The following is a 12,547-nucleotide window of genomic DNA, read 5'->3' as shown; positions in this document are numbered from 1 at the left end:
TTTTATTTTTTGTATGTGCCTTTGACCAATGGGCTGAAAATGGCTACTGCGCTGCTCTTGGGAGGATATGTTCTAAATTTGCCCTGCTTTTGTACTGACAGGTTGTACTCATTTATGCATTCCCGTCACTTGAGGACGTGTTTTATGATTTGTCTCAGGGGACCATTCCAGACACAAATTCTAGGTATACAGGATGAAAACAACACAAGGCATTTTCTTTATTTTTGTTATTTCTGTTGTCTGGGCGGGGGTATTTTGCAAAAGGGAAAATTTGCCTGTGATAAATGTTGAGGGATAAGGTTTTAAAATACGCATGCGCGTTTGGACACACTTCGAAAACAGGCGCGGAAACGACATACTGTAAATAAACGCGACCATCTTGTAACTTTGTTATGAATGTATCGAAGTACTGCTAAAAAGACCTAAATGCTAATTAAATGGAGCCAGTACGCGGTTCTAAACGAGGAGCATCTAAAGTACCCAATCTGAAAAGCAAGACTAAATCTAAAAAGATTAATCCATCAACAGGTCATCCGGTAAGATAAAGTCTTAACTCTCTGTGTCGGCTTTAGGTACTTACAGTTAGACATGTTAGACTAATGTGATATTTTTTACTTCAGGGTTCCCCACTCAGTGACGGCAATGACAAGAACACTAGCCAGAAATCGCCAAAGAAAAGAAAAGGTCTGAATTACTTCTCTTGCTGTACATTTTAACTACCATGTCAATTGAATAGTTAACTATTAAGACCCTTGTCAATTAAAACTGGGTGTTGTCATTATCTTTATATTTTTGATATAGTTGTTGTAGTGGATGCCTTGAGAGTGCAGGTTTTTCCTAATGTTTTGGTCAGTGAATGTGTTTGTACAATTCATTCACAAAAATGAATGCGAATGCATATCTGCATGTCATTTGTCATAGACATATAATGTATTTTAAAAAGGGAAACCAGTCCATTCCTACTGTATATCTTACAAGCGTGCTTCCCTTGTTTGCTGCTCGGTTCAACAGTCTCCCGCAAGGTCAACGGTCAAGGAAACCTAAAGAAGATCGGGAGGTCCTCCATCATTGCACTGGAGAACATGATGGACCTGGCAATACTGTGGGTTTGGCTGTGTTGTTAAGCAATTTTAATATCTGAGTCCCATTTATTGACATTTGGTTCATCACCATGTACATTATTACTGTTATATACTGTACAGTATTTTACCCTACTATGTTCACAGAGAAACTCTTGTTTTGAGACGGACGGAGAAGAGGGAGACCCAGGGACATTTAAATATTCTGAAAAACAGGTAAGTAATACGTTGGAAACACTAGCATAAATGTTTGTTTTTGAGTATTTGTGGTATTTATAACCCTTCAATAGTAGGGTTAATAGAATTGTGTCAGAATGATTCAGTCAAAGCCATCTGTTATATTTTTCAAAATGTTTCCCCTAGGTTCCTAACTCATTGTGCAGAACTTCAAGTCCCAGTAAAGAAACAGGAAGAGTTAGGACATTTATCACAGCGCAACCAGGAGGAACGCAACAAGTCAGCAGTCGGAAAGCAGACTCTGAGCTCTCTTGAGGTGAGAGTTTCTGAGGTTGGATTAGATCTGGTTTTAAATCTCACTGCGTTCAGCGCTATTAACTTGATTTTAAGAAATTCAGTTTATTCTCTCTGTGATTGGCTGGCGACCAGTCCAGTGTGTACCCCGCCTCTCGCCCGAAGACAGCTGGGATAGGCTCCAGCACCCCCGCGACCCTTGTGAGGAAAAAGCGGTAGAAAATGAATGAATGAATGAATGAATGAATGAGTTTATTCTCTTTTGTTAGCCCAAATTTTACAAAGTGCAAAATTGTCATCGTCATCGTATTGTGTCAGGAGCATGAAGTGGGGTTGGTGCAAATTTGGAACGGTGGTTGTGTGAGAGGCAATAGTTCCAACACATGGAAACTCTTGACTATTTTTGTCTATACTAAATGAGTGTCATCCATAAATGTTCAAAGTGTAGTGTGGGGGCCCAGCAACTTGTTTTTATTTTGTCCAACGGCACATTGTAGAGATACAATTAAACCTAACTTTGAACCTTTTTGCAAAATGTTCAGTATGTGTAAAGTTTGGACCCCCATGAACAACCCAAGAGTCAAATCATGGTGTTGTTTCCAGAAAGACCTTGAATCTGTGCTTAGTGCGCTGGAGAGCACAGAGGAGCAGATGTCGTCTTTGGAGAATGCATGCAGGTCTCTGAGGGAACGAGTAGAAGAAGAGGAGGAGAACGCTAAGGAGGTGCGAGGGGCACACAAACTGATTACACAATCAAAATTAAGAAGTGAAGAGTGGAATGATGCTGGGGATTACAAAAAGGTACACAATAATCCGAGTTATTCCATACAAAGTCCTGCATTAGTTATAATAAATTATGAATAGTCTTGTAATACAGAAATGGATATGTATCACACTCAAAAAGGATACCATGTGAAGGACTGTAGTATCCCTGACGTTTAGTAATACATTGCAGTCTGTGCCCAAAACTAACATTACCTTTATTGCTTCTTGAACTTAGAATATCACATGCAAGACATTTGATACGATGTTCTTGGTCTGTTTCCAGCCGTCTGATGATGTTTCACAATCACTGTGTTTAAGTAATGACAACTACAGTCTTCCAAATTTAGTGGTAAACTGACTTCTACCAATTCACCAGATCTGTTTTATGTTTGCTTTTTTAAAATTAACAATTCTGCGTTTGCGATTACACCACCGGATATTTGACAGCCAGATTGAAGCAGTGACCTGCGGTGAGGTTCATGGGTGATGAGGCACTGACTTTCGTGGAGTTTTATTATTTGAATGTTGCTCATGAAGAGGATAACAAAAAATATTCATAAAAAAAAATTACTCCATTAATTTAAAATTACTATTCAATTGTTTTGAAATACCTCTTAGTCCCATTTATTAAAAATTTTATTAAGTGGAAAAAAATATTCTTACCTTTTATCTGTGTAAAGTACATGCAGCCTTTCTTTTCTGATATTTTCTTGCAAAAGTGCGATTACCTCCAAGTGAATTTGATTATATAGTTCAGGGGTGTCAAACTTCCTTTGGTCTGCGGGCCGAATACAGCTTAATTTGAGATCAAGCGGGCCGGACCAGTAAACTCATTGCAAAATTACATGGAACTAACAATAAGCCCACTTTTTTCCATTGTATTAGTCACTAATACTAATAATTAGTGCAAAGAATGAGTAAATTATCAAAATGTTTATTAACAGAATTTTCCTTTTACATTATGAACAATATATTATGAACAAGAGAATAACATAAGAACATAAATAAAGTATGTGCAATTTTAACAACACTTTTACACAGTTAAACATATATTTAAGTGTGTTGTACATAAAACTGATCACAGAAATAGTAACAATGTTCCAAAAACATTTATACCAGCCTTGTGGAACTTAAAAACACTGTTTTTCAACATCTGGAAAGCAATTTGAACAAATGAATAACTTTCATAGCAATTATTCGTCTTGCTTGGAATTTGCCCTTGAAACTTGACATCGTTTATCCTGCACAAGTGCATGAATATGAGGCATCATGTCCTGAGAAGCAGCCAATTTCAGAATCTCATTCAAATGCTTATGTGTGAGCTTTGAGCGCAGCTTTGTTTTATTAATGTTCATTAGTGAGAAAACTTGCTCACAAAGGTAGGTTGTCCCAAACATGGACAATGTTTTAGCAGCTAGTGCTGTCAATGTGGGATAGCCTGGTAGGAGGTACTTGTAAAATGTGTCCAAGCTTACAGAGGCAAATCTGTCCTTCAGTTCTACATCACACTGCAAATCAATGATTTCAAGTTGCATGGCAACGGGCAAATCAGAAGCTTTGACTGTGAATGGTGAGCGAAAAACTGCAAAATCTGTTTCGAGTTCGCTAAAAACCTGAAATCTTTTCTCAAACTCCATCAACAGCCCTGAAATCTTCTCTTTGTACCGTTTCACGTCAGAATTAACGCTTGCTGCGCACATATCTTTTAAACAGGGAAAATGAGCAGGGTCACCGCTTGCCACCTGCGTCTCCCATAACCCGAGCTTTAACTTGAATGCACGTATGCTGTCATAATACTGTGTTACGATTTTTTTGCGTCCCTGCAACATTTTGTTAAGAATATTCAAGTGCTCAGTGATGTCAACCATAAACGCAAGGTCCTGCAGCCACAGATGGCACTGTAATTCCTTAACAGGTTTACCTTTTTTCTCCATGAATTGTCCGATTTCATCACGTAAATCAAAGAAGCGCTTTAGCACAGCACCTCTGCTTAACCATCGTACGTTCGTGTGATAAGGCACACCATGGATAATGTTACAGTCACTGAGAAAGCTGTCAAATTGACGATGATTGAGACCTCTGGCTCGGATGAAATTAACAGTTCGGACAACCACCTCCATGACGTGATCCATTCTTAGCGATTTGCTGCATAATGCCTCCTGATGCAAAATGCAATGAAATGTCCAAAAATTACCTCCCCCATTTGCGGCTTGTACTTTATCTCTGAACTTTGTCACAACACCTGCCTTTTTACCGATCATTGACGGCGCACCATCAGTAGCCAGGCTTACGGCGCGTGACCAGTCCGCTCCGACTCTGTCCAGCGCTCCAACGACGGAGCTGAAAATGTCCTCAGCTGTTGTGGTGTCGATCATCGGCACCAGCTCGAGAAACTCCTCTGTGACATTCAAAGTCTTGTCAACTCCACGAATGAATATGGCCAGTTGAGCGACGTCCGTGATATCAGTACTCTCATCAATCGCAACAGAAAATGCCACAAATGACCCCACTTTGCGTTTTAGTTGGTGGTCCAAATCTGCAGAGAGTTCCGAAATCCTGTCTGCCACGGTATTTCTTGTCAAGCTTATATTGGCGAAAGCATGTCGCTTCTCAGGACACACAATTTCAGCAGCCGTCAGCAAGCAGTTTTTGATGAACTCTCCATCACTGTACGGCTTTGATGCCATTGCTATTTGGCTCGCAATTAGGTAGCTGGCTTTCACCGCAGCATCACTGGCTTCTCGGCTCCGGGTGAAAACAGATTGCTGTTTCTTCAGACACGCCATTTCATTTACCTTCTGTTTTCTCAATTCTCCATGCAAACTGTTTTTTCACCATGCTGAGTTTCGTAATGGCGCCGAATATTGTATTCTTTAAGCACCGAAACTTGCTGCTGGCACACCAGGCACACGGGTTTCCCATTCACCTCCGTGAACATATGAGAACATGTCCATTTTTTTTGAAAAGTCCGACACTCTGTGTCTACTTTTCTCCTTTTTGACAAAGACATTTTGCTGATGAGGGTGCGAGGCAAACAGAAAAGTAGATAATGCAATTGTCGCCAATAGATGCTGTACAGACGTTCAATATTACCAGGTCAAGGTGGTCTTAGTTCTCAGTCCTCAGTGTTGCTTTCATGTTGTCTGCACGTACTAAAACACTGCGCCCCCTAGCGGATAATACAAGAACTACAAATTTTAAAGAAAATTCATATTTTTTTTATACAATGCAGCTTTCTTCCCCGGGCCGTACCAAACCACCAGACGGGCCGGATCCGGCCCGCGGGCCGTATGTTTGACACCCCTGATATAGTTCATCTTGGCAATGGAATTCATGCTTTCATTCAGCAGAGCATACAAATATCCTGAATAGATTTGACTTTCCGCTAGCTCTTGCTTCTGTTGTCACAAAAAACAAATAAACTGCTGGCTTTTCCTCTATGGAAGAACGGCAGTGACAAGGGCCTTCCTTACTCATGCAAGTCTGACCCCTTTCAGCATGCAGCAGTATTGCAAGTGCTTCTAGTGTGATATTTGTCTGTATTTTGTTTTCCGATTAGCAAGAATAATGATGTGAGATTAGATTGATGAAACACCTCAAAGGGTGCGGCTTGGACACATCCTCAGTGAAGGACCTACGGTCATTGGGTGTTTCGGGTCTTTGATCTTCAGACACCCTCACCTAGGCGACCCAACCGGGGGTGATCAGGCCCCGGTTTGTGTCCAAGCAGCGTGCTACTCCATGCGTCTCCCCTCTTGATCCACTTGATATTTACATCAAAGACAGTCATGGTGTATAATAAATATTTCTGTTACTGACATGCAGAAGCTGACACACGTCGGCAGGCACGTGTCCAGAGTGATATGTGGTTGTAAATATTACAAATCTGCCTTTGCTGCAGCTATAGTATATTAATGAAATAGACTGTTATTGTGTTATTGTTACTGTTATTATGATACATGTTGACTAATCCCGTCTATTCATACAGATTTTACAGAGACGCCATCAATCAGTCCTCCGCCTACCCTCTCTTGCACCATCGAAAAATGAAACAACTTTAGAGGTAAGCATGAGTGGCGCATGCTTTCACAATACCTTGAATGTGTTTCACAAGTACCAATTGCAGAATAGCTGTTTTCATTCAGGAATTTATAATGATCAGCCTCCTCAGAAAATGTGGTGAAAGTGTCGGAATTGCATTCCTTTTTTTAGAGGAACTGGAAGGTCTAAATAGTATCGGTGGAGTAATTTCCTCACTGTATTGTGTAAAAAAGAGGAAGAAGAAGAAGAAAAACATCCAAAAAGCACACAGCAAAAATGTGGCTGACAGTGTGAAAATATGGTTTAATGGAATGTCAGCTGGGTGCTGGATTCATATAAATTTTGACCGCCACAAATAAATGAATGTATGTCTATATGGGAAACACTGAGTTTCAAAAGTCAACAGTCAACACATCCAATCCGCAGTTCTTGGTGTCTTTATTTTTTCTCAGGTTCGTTTGAGAAAGCAAGTACCCGACACAGACTGACAACACTGCTCGCAAATTGGGAGAAATTTTTCAAAAATCAGAAGCTGTTCATGCAAATGCAAAGGCCCTGCTTACCCATGCACACAAACATTTGGATCAGCTATGAAACTTTGTTCCCTGTCCGTTGTGCTCCTTGTTCAGAAGGCAAATAGCTGCTACTTTTTTAGAAAAGAAATACTAAAAGGAACAATTTTGGCACATTATAAGTATTGCAAACTTAAATAGCTGCAGAAATGTGATAATCAAAGTCACTGTGTTTTACCACATTACTAAAAAAAAAAAAACTTTGAAAAATCACATTTGAAAGTAATTCAGAAAAAAACTGCATATGTAAGAATAATAAAATGATCCCACATCAAATAGTCATCTTATTTATTGTTGCTTTCTATGCAAAACTGCATCATACTCGAAAGCTCCTTGCTTTTTGGCTTCCATAACAACTTAAGTGATTTTCTTTAAAGGAAACCTATTATGCTCATTTTGGTCCTTTGTATTGAGTTGTGGACTCCTATAGAGCAGCTACACACAATAACCAGCATATAAAGCTTTCTAGATCACCCAGAATCCTCACCTATTTCAGCTGTATTTCTTTGCATTTCTAAAACAGTTATTCCACCAAAGGACTGACTCTGATGTAGGATATTGTGGCGTTCATGCAGGTTTCTGATTCTGGGTCAGGAATAGCCTGGCTGTATCCTTGTAGCTCTAACTAGCCTCCACCATACCCAGGACCTGGAGATGTCATAAACAGGTTTTCTATGCTCAAACTACCAAAAGGCGGAAGGTCATTTATATGGTCAGGTTTGGAACCAATTCATGTGATAAATGAGGGATTACTAGAGTCGAGTATTTTGCGTCCCTTTGATGCTTATCTAAGCCACTGTATGGAATCTGTTACCGAATCTAAGCATCATCTTTATACTTTCACGGCAGGGAAATCCTTGCTGTGACTGATTCTGCTGTTTTTTGTGTTGTAAAGATGCAAAAGTCTTTTTAAATAATGGCTTTATGACTTCCTCAGAGTGAAGATTCTAACATTGGCGGCTAGACCTGTGAGTTTTTGAGTGATTTGCTCCGTATGGACTCAGCACTGTCATCTGTGAAGAGTCGTACAATGGTAGAGGTGACCGAAGCTCGTACGGCACGACCGAGGCCCCTGGCGGCAAACACATACAGCACAGGGTTAAGAGCGCTCTTGGTGTAGACCAGGTAGAGAGAGATGTATGTTCCATAAGATGCCCTTTTGTATAGTGCAGCCCTTTCGGGTAGTCCTTCAGCAAGGGCCCGCAGTAGCCGGCACACAAAGTAGGGCACCCACCCTATAAGGAAGAGCAACATGGTGAAGAAGAGAACATGGTACATCCTAGTCATCTTGCGGGAAACTGAAGGGGATGAAGAAGTCGGTGTCACGGGTCCTGCTTGCTTAATAGTGAATAAAACTGCCAAATTACTTCCCAAAAACACCAGTAGGGGCAAGATGAAACCTGCGACAGTCTCAGAGACAAACAACCCTGTGTCAAACTTTCCGCTCTCCAAGCACTGGAGCGTGCTGTTGTTTTCCTTTAGAACAGCACTGTGGAGGTACGGAGCAGACAGAATGGTGGCAAGTACCCATAACAAGGCACAGGCCAAAGGAACAGCCCAGGCGGGGCGGCGCAGTCGAGCCCATACAGGCCTCAGGAGGCACAGGCAACGTTCCAGGGCCACAGCGCAAACCAGGAAGGCTGAGGCGTACAACCCTAAGCCTCGCAGGAACATGACGAGACGGCACAGGGCGAAGCCGAACGGCCAGCTGCTGTTGTGGGCTAAGTAGCCCAACATGAGGGGGGTCCGAAGAACTAGCACCAGGTCGGCTAGAGCAAGGTTGAGAACGTAGATTCGAAAACTGCTTGCGGCACGCGTCTCTCTGCTGCTGCCTCTGCGAACGAGGTGTCGGCGACTATGTCCGAGTGCCCAAACCACCAGCACATTCAAAGGTATGCCCACCTTGTGGAGGAAACATTTAGAGAATTATTATTTCTGTCATTTCATGCATTTTCATACAATATATACCAGGAAAATTAGCAGGGTCGCTGCAATCTGGACTCCACGGTTTGCCTCCGACTGCCAAGAACTTGTGGGGCTGCTTGAGGCGGTCACAAGTTGGTCCATCTTGTATGTGTCATTTACGGCGGCCATGGAGGCCATGACCATTCTGAAACAGAGAAAACATTTTGTATGATTAGTTTATTCATGGGCGGCACGGTGGTTGAGTGGTTAGCGCGCAGACCTCACAGCAAGGAGGCCAGGGTTCAATGCCACCCTCGGCCATCTCTGTGTGGAGTTTGCATGTTCTCCCCATGCATGCGTGGGTTTTCTCCGGGTACTCCGGTTTCCTCCCACATTCCAAAAACATGCTAGGTTAATTTTTTAAGGACAAATGACTTTTTCCAAAGGACAATCCAACAATCCAGTGTGTTCCCCTGATCTAAATCCATTTGAGAACATTTGGGGATGGGTAGCAAGGAAAGCTGACAAAATGGACATCAGTTCCAGACAGCGGATCAGCCATCTTCACCAGCTGGAGCAAAATTCCCAAATGCCAAATTCTTGAGGTGATTAACAATGTTGCAGCAACTGAGTACTTTTTGAACATTCTATTTTGTTGGGCTGCACGGCGGCCGAGTGGTTAGCACGCAGACCTCACAGCTAGGGTTCAATTCCACCCTCCGTCATCTCTGTGTGGAGTTTGCATGTTCTCCCCGTGCATGCGTGGGTTTTCTCCGGGTACTCCGGTTTCCTCCCACATTCCAAAAACATGCTAGGTTAATTGGCGACTCCAAATTGTCCATAGGTATGAATGTGAGTGTGAATGGTTGTTTGTCTATATGTGCCCTGTGATTGGCTGGCCTCCAGTCCAGGGTGTACCCCGCCTCTCGCCAAAAGACAGCTGGGATAGGCTCCAGCACCCCCTCCCCGGACCCTCGTGAGGAAAAAGCAGTAGAAAATGAATGAATAGTTTATTCACAAAAAAAGCATCAACTCAATTCATATTTCCACTGAGAATGAAGTAACCCGCCCATCATGCAAGATTGCATATGAACATGAATTTCATGTCTCATTGGGCCACAGATTGCCACATCACATAAATACCACATACAAACTTCCGTATGTTTGCAGAGTCTATAATGCATCTTAAATCTTTTCTGGCTGACCTTTCCTACTTTATCTTGCATGAATGTGTCATAACCTAAATCATACATAAGTAGATCATGCATCACTCTAATCCGTAAATAGACTACATATAGAACATTGTGGAACCAAGTGTATTTTCTCCTTAATAAACTTCATTCCATCTATTGAAACACACTTTGTGCATGTGCCAGTTGTTCTACAAAGTCATGACTTGAGAGAAAAATATGTTATTATTTCTTCGAGTCAATGCTGCCTCGGGGCCCTGTACAAACATGCACCTACACCTCACCTGCTTGTCCACAGTGGGCATGGGAGCACACCTACTTTGGTCTCCATACCAGAGCACATTGAACATCTCAGAATTCCATACAGGTTACATTATTGACATTTGAGGAACGTTAAGGATTACACAACACCCTTTCTGTATGTATGCATACAAGCCAGCATTTAAAGACACGTTTAAAAGTTTATACGGAAGAATTTGCTCCTTACCTTCTTTTTTGATGTGTGGGTTGAAGAGATGCTGCGGGGGATAAAAAGAGAAAGAGTGCCTGATTGAACAACAATCTTCTCTCCCTCATGCTCTCTCGCTCCCTCTCTCACCCCTTTTTGCCTTTCCTGTGTGTGATTACATCATAAACTTCTTCCTATGAACACCCCTAAAGCTAGTTTTTGTTTTCAAACCAAATGAATTGCACTACAATTAGATCAAAAATATATAGATTTTTTTTGTAGATTCATTGATTGGATGCAATGCATTTACATATTAAACAAGCATATTGTTTTATAATGGAGTGTATTTAGAAAGAGGTCAAGACTTTTCAGCATTTAAAGGTATTCAAATTACATTCCACTTTGCTGTTTTTCATTCATTTTCTACCGCTTATCCTCACGAGGGTCATGGGGGTGCTGGAGCCTATCCCAGCCGTCTTTCGGGCGAGAGGCGGGGTACACCCTGGACTGGTGGCCAGCCAATCACAGGGCACATATAGACAAACAACCATTCACACTCACATTCATACCTATGGACAATTTGGAGTGGCCAATTAACCTAGCATGTTTTTGGAATGTGGGAGGAATCCGGAGTACCCGGAGAAAACCCACGCATGCACGGGGAGAACATGCAAACTCCACACTGGGCCGAGGAATTGAACCCTGGTCTCCTAGCTGTGAGGTCGTCCACCTGTCTCTTTTTATATCTTTACAATGCACAGGAAGGAGAACGACACATGTGGTCATGTCTTACATAACGATTGAGAATGATGGGCTGAGTCCTGAAGTGGCCGCTTCACTGTTGATACTGACACTGGTGTTTGACGGCTACTATTTAGTGCAGCTGCCGGGTGACGACCTGTGAGGCGTCTTTGTCTTAAACTACAAACTCTCAGATATTTGTCTTCTTGCACAGTTGTGCTTTTCTGTCCTTGTTAGACCCACTTTGTGCTGCTCTCTGAAGGGAGTAGTTAACAGCATGGTAAGAGATTTTAGTTTTGAATAATCTATTAACCTTATAAAATGATTAACTTGGATTAGCAGCCATGCCAGGAGATTGATGCAAAGGACTCACAGTTGTTGATAGTAGGCCTTGATGCCAAAATGTAGATCGTTCTTTGAAAATCATCTGATTCATTTTAATTGTTTGTGAAATGGATACAAATGTTTGTGAAATGCATAAAAATGTTTTTCTTTAGAAAACAAATAAATTTGCAAGTGATCCCTAACTTTTGTGCGGTAGTGTACATTCAGGCATTACTAAAGCTAATTATTTACTGAAACATGGTTGTAATTGTATATTATGATTTAATGCACCTCTGAATGAAGTTGGTGACAATACTAAGACAAGCTTTATTTTGCAGAAATATTTGTCCCCTGAAAGTAAAAAAAAAAAAGAGCGATGAGCTGCATTATTTAATGCTTTCCTCTAGATGTCGCCATTGTTCATTTCTTGTCGCACGTTTAAAGGGAGTAAGTGATCATGAATGCAATTGTTCTTAATGGATTCAACTTAATAACTGATGAAAAAGTTAAAATGAATTACTACAGTATTTTATAGGTCAACTTTCTAAATTTAACTTGACAAGGACACAATACAGACACCAAAAACACCATCCATCAATATTCTATACCTTATCCTCAGCTGACTTTTGGGCAGGGTACACCCAGGACTGTTCACCAGCCAATCACAGGGCACATATAGACAAACAACCATTCACACTCACATTCATACCGATGGACAATTTGGAGTCAACAATTTATTTATTTAGCATTTATTTATTTAAAATAATTACATTATTGTGAAAAACTGTGTGTATATTATATATTACAAACAATATGTGTATATATATATATATATATATATATATATATATATATATATATATATACATATACATATATATGAAAAACTGTGTGTTTATATATATTATATATAACAAACAATATGTGTATATATATATACATACATACATACATATATACATTTTTCATACATACATATTTTCACAATAATGTAATTATTCAAAATAAATA

General features: G+C 40.9%; 2 protein-coding genes and 1 pseudogene across 2 annotated transcripts; 1 reads left to right on the top strand and 2 right to left on the bottom strand.

Moving 5' to 3' along the window:
• The first annotated feature begins 332 nt into the window (after nt 1-332).
• On the top strand, nt 333-7,215 carry cenpq (centromere protein Q). Its single transcript, XM_058089166.2, has 8 exons — nt 333-536; nt 621-684; nt 1,012-1,102; nt 1,227-1,295; nt 1,443-1,572; nt 2,154-2,273; nt 6,304-6,378; nt 6,809-7,215. Exons 1-8 carry the CDS (start codon nt 438-440, stop codon nt 6,842-6,844), a joined length of 684 nt encoding a protein of 227 aa, XP_057945149.2. The 5' UTR covers nt 333-437; the 3' UTR covers nt 6,845-7,215.
• On the bottom strand, nt 3,206-5,101 carry LOC144901635 (general transcription factor II-I repeat domain-containing protein 2A pseudogene; annotated as a pseudogene).
• LOC131139494 (C3a anaphylatoxin chemotactic receptor) lies at nt 6,646-10,595 on the bottom strand. Its single transcript, XM_058089165.2, has 3 exons — nt 10,511-10,595; nt 8,897-9,038; nt 6,646-8,830 (listed from the first exon to the last, which is right to left on the bottom strand). Exons 2-3 carry the CDS (start codon nt 9,035-9,037, stop codon nt 7,889-7,891), a joined length of 1,083 nt encoding a protein of 360 aa, XP_057945148.2. The 5' UTR covers nt 9,038; nt 10,511-10,595; the 3' UTR covers nt 6,646-7,888.
• Nucleotides 10,596-12,547: the final 1,952 nt, after the last annotated feature.

The sequence above is a fragment of the Doryrhamphus excisus genome, linkage group LG13 (assembly GCF_037039965.1).
Source record: "Doryrhamphus excisus strain RoL-2023G ecotype Guam linkage group LG13, RoL_Dexc_Guam_v1.1, whole genome shotgun sequence".
In the NCBI taxonomy this organism is placed as follows: domain Eukaryota; kingdom Metazoa; phylum Chordata; class Actinopteri; order Syngnathiformes; family Syngnathidae; genus Doryrhamphus; species Doryrhamphus excisus.
The sequence above is the reverse complement of the archived record's forward strand: the minus strand, read 5'-3'. Positions and strand labels throughout refer to the sequence as shown.

Coding starts and splice junctions, on each gene's coding strand:
- cenpq (XM_058089166.2), top strand. CDS start 438: ATGGAGCCAGTACGCGGTTCTAAACGAGGAGCATCTAAAGTACCCAAT. Junction 537..620: donor ATCCATCAACAGGTCATCCG/GTAAGATAAAGT, acceptor TTTTTACTTCAG/GGTTCCCCACTCAGTGACGG. Junction 1,103..1,226: donor ATGATGGACCTGGCAATACT/GTGGGTTTGGCT, acceptor CTATGTTCACAG/AGAAACTCTTGTTTTGAGAC.
- LOC131139494 (XM_058089165.2), bottom strand. CDS start 9,037: ATGGTCATGGCCTCCATGGCCGCCGTAAATGACACATACAAGATGGAC. Junction 8,831..8,896: donor CGACCCTGCTAATTTTCCTG/GTATATATTGTA, acceptor TTCCTCCACAAG/GTGGGCATACCTTTGAATGT.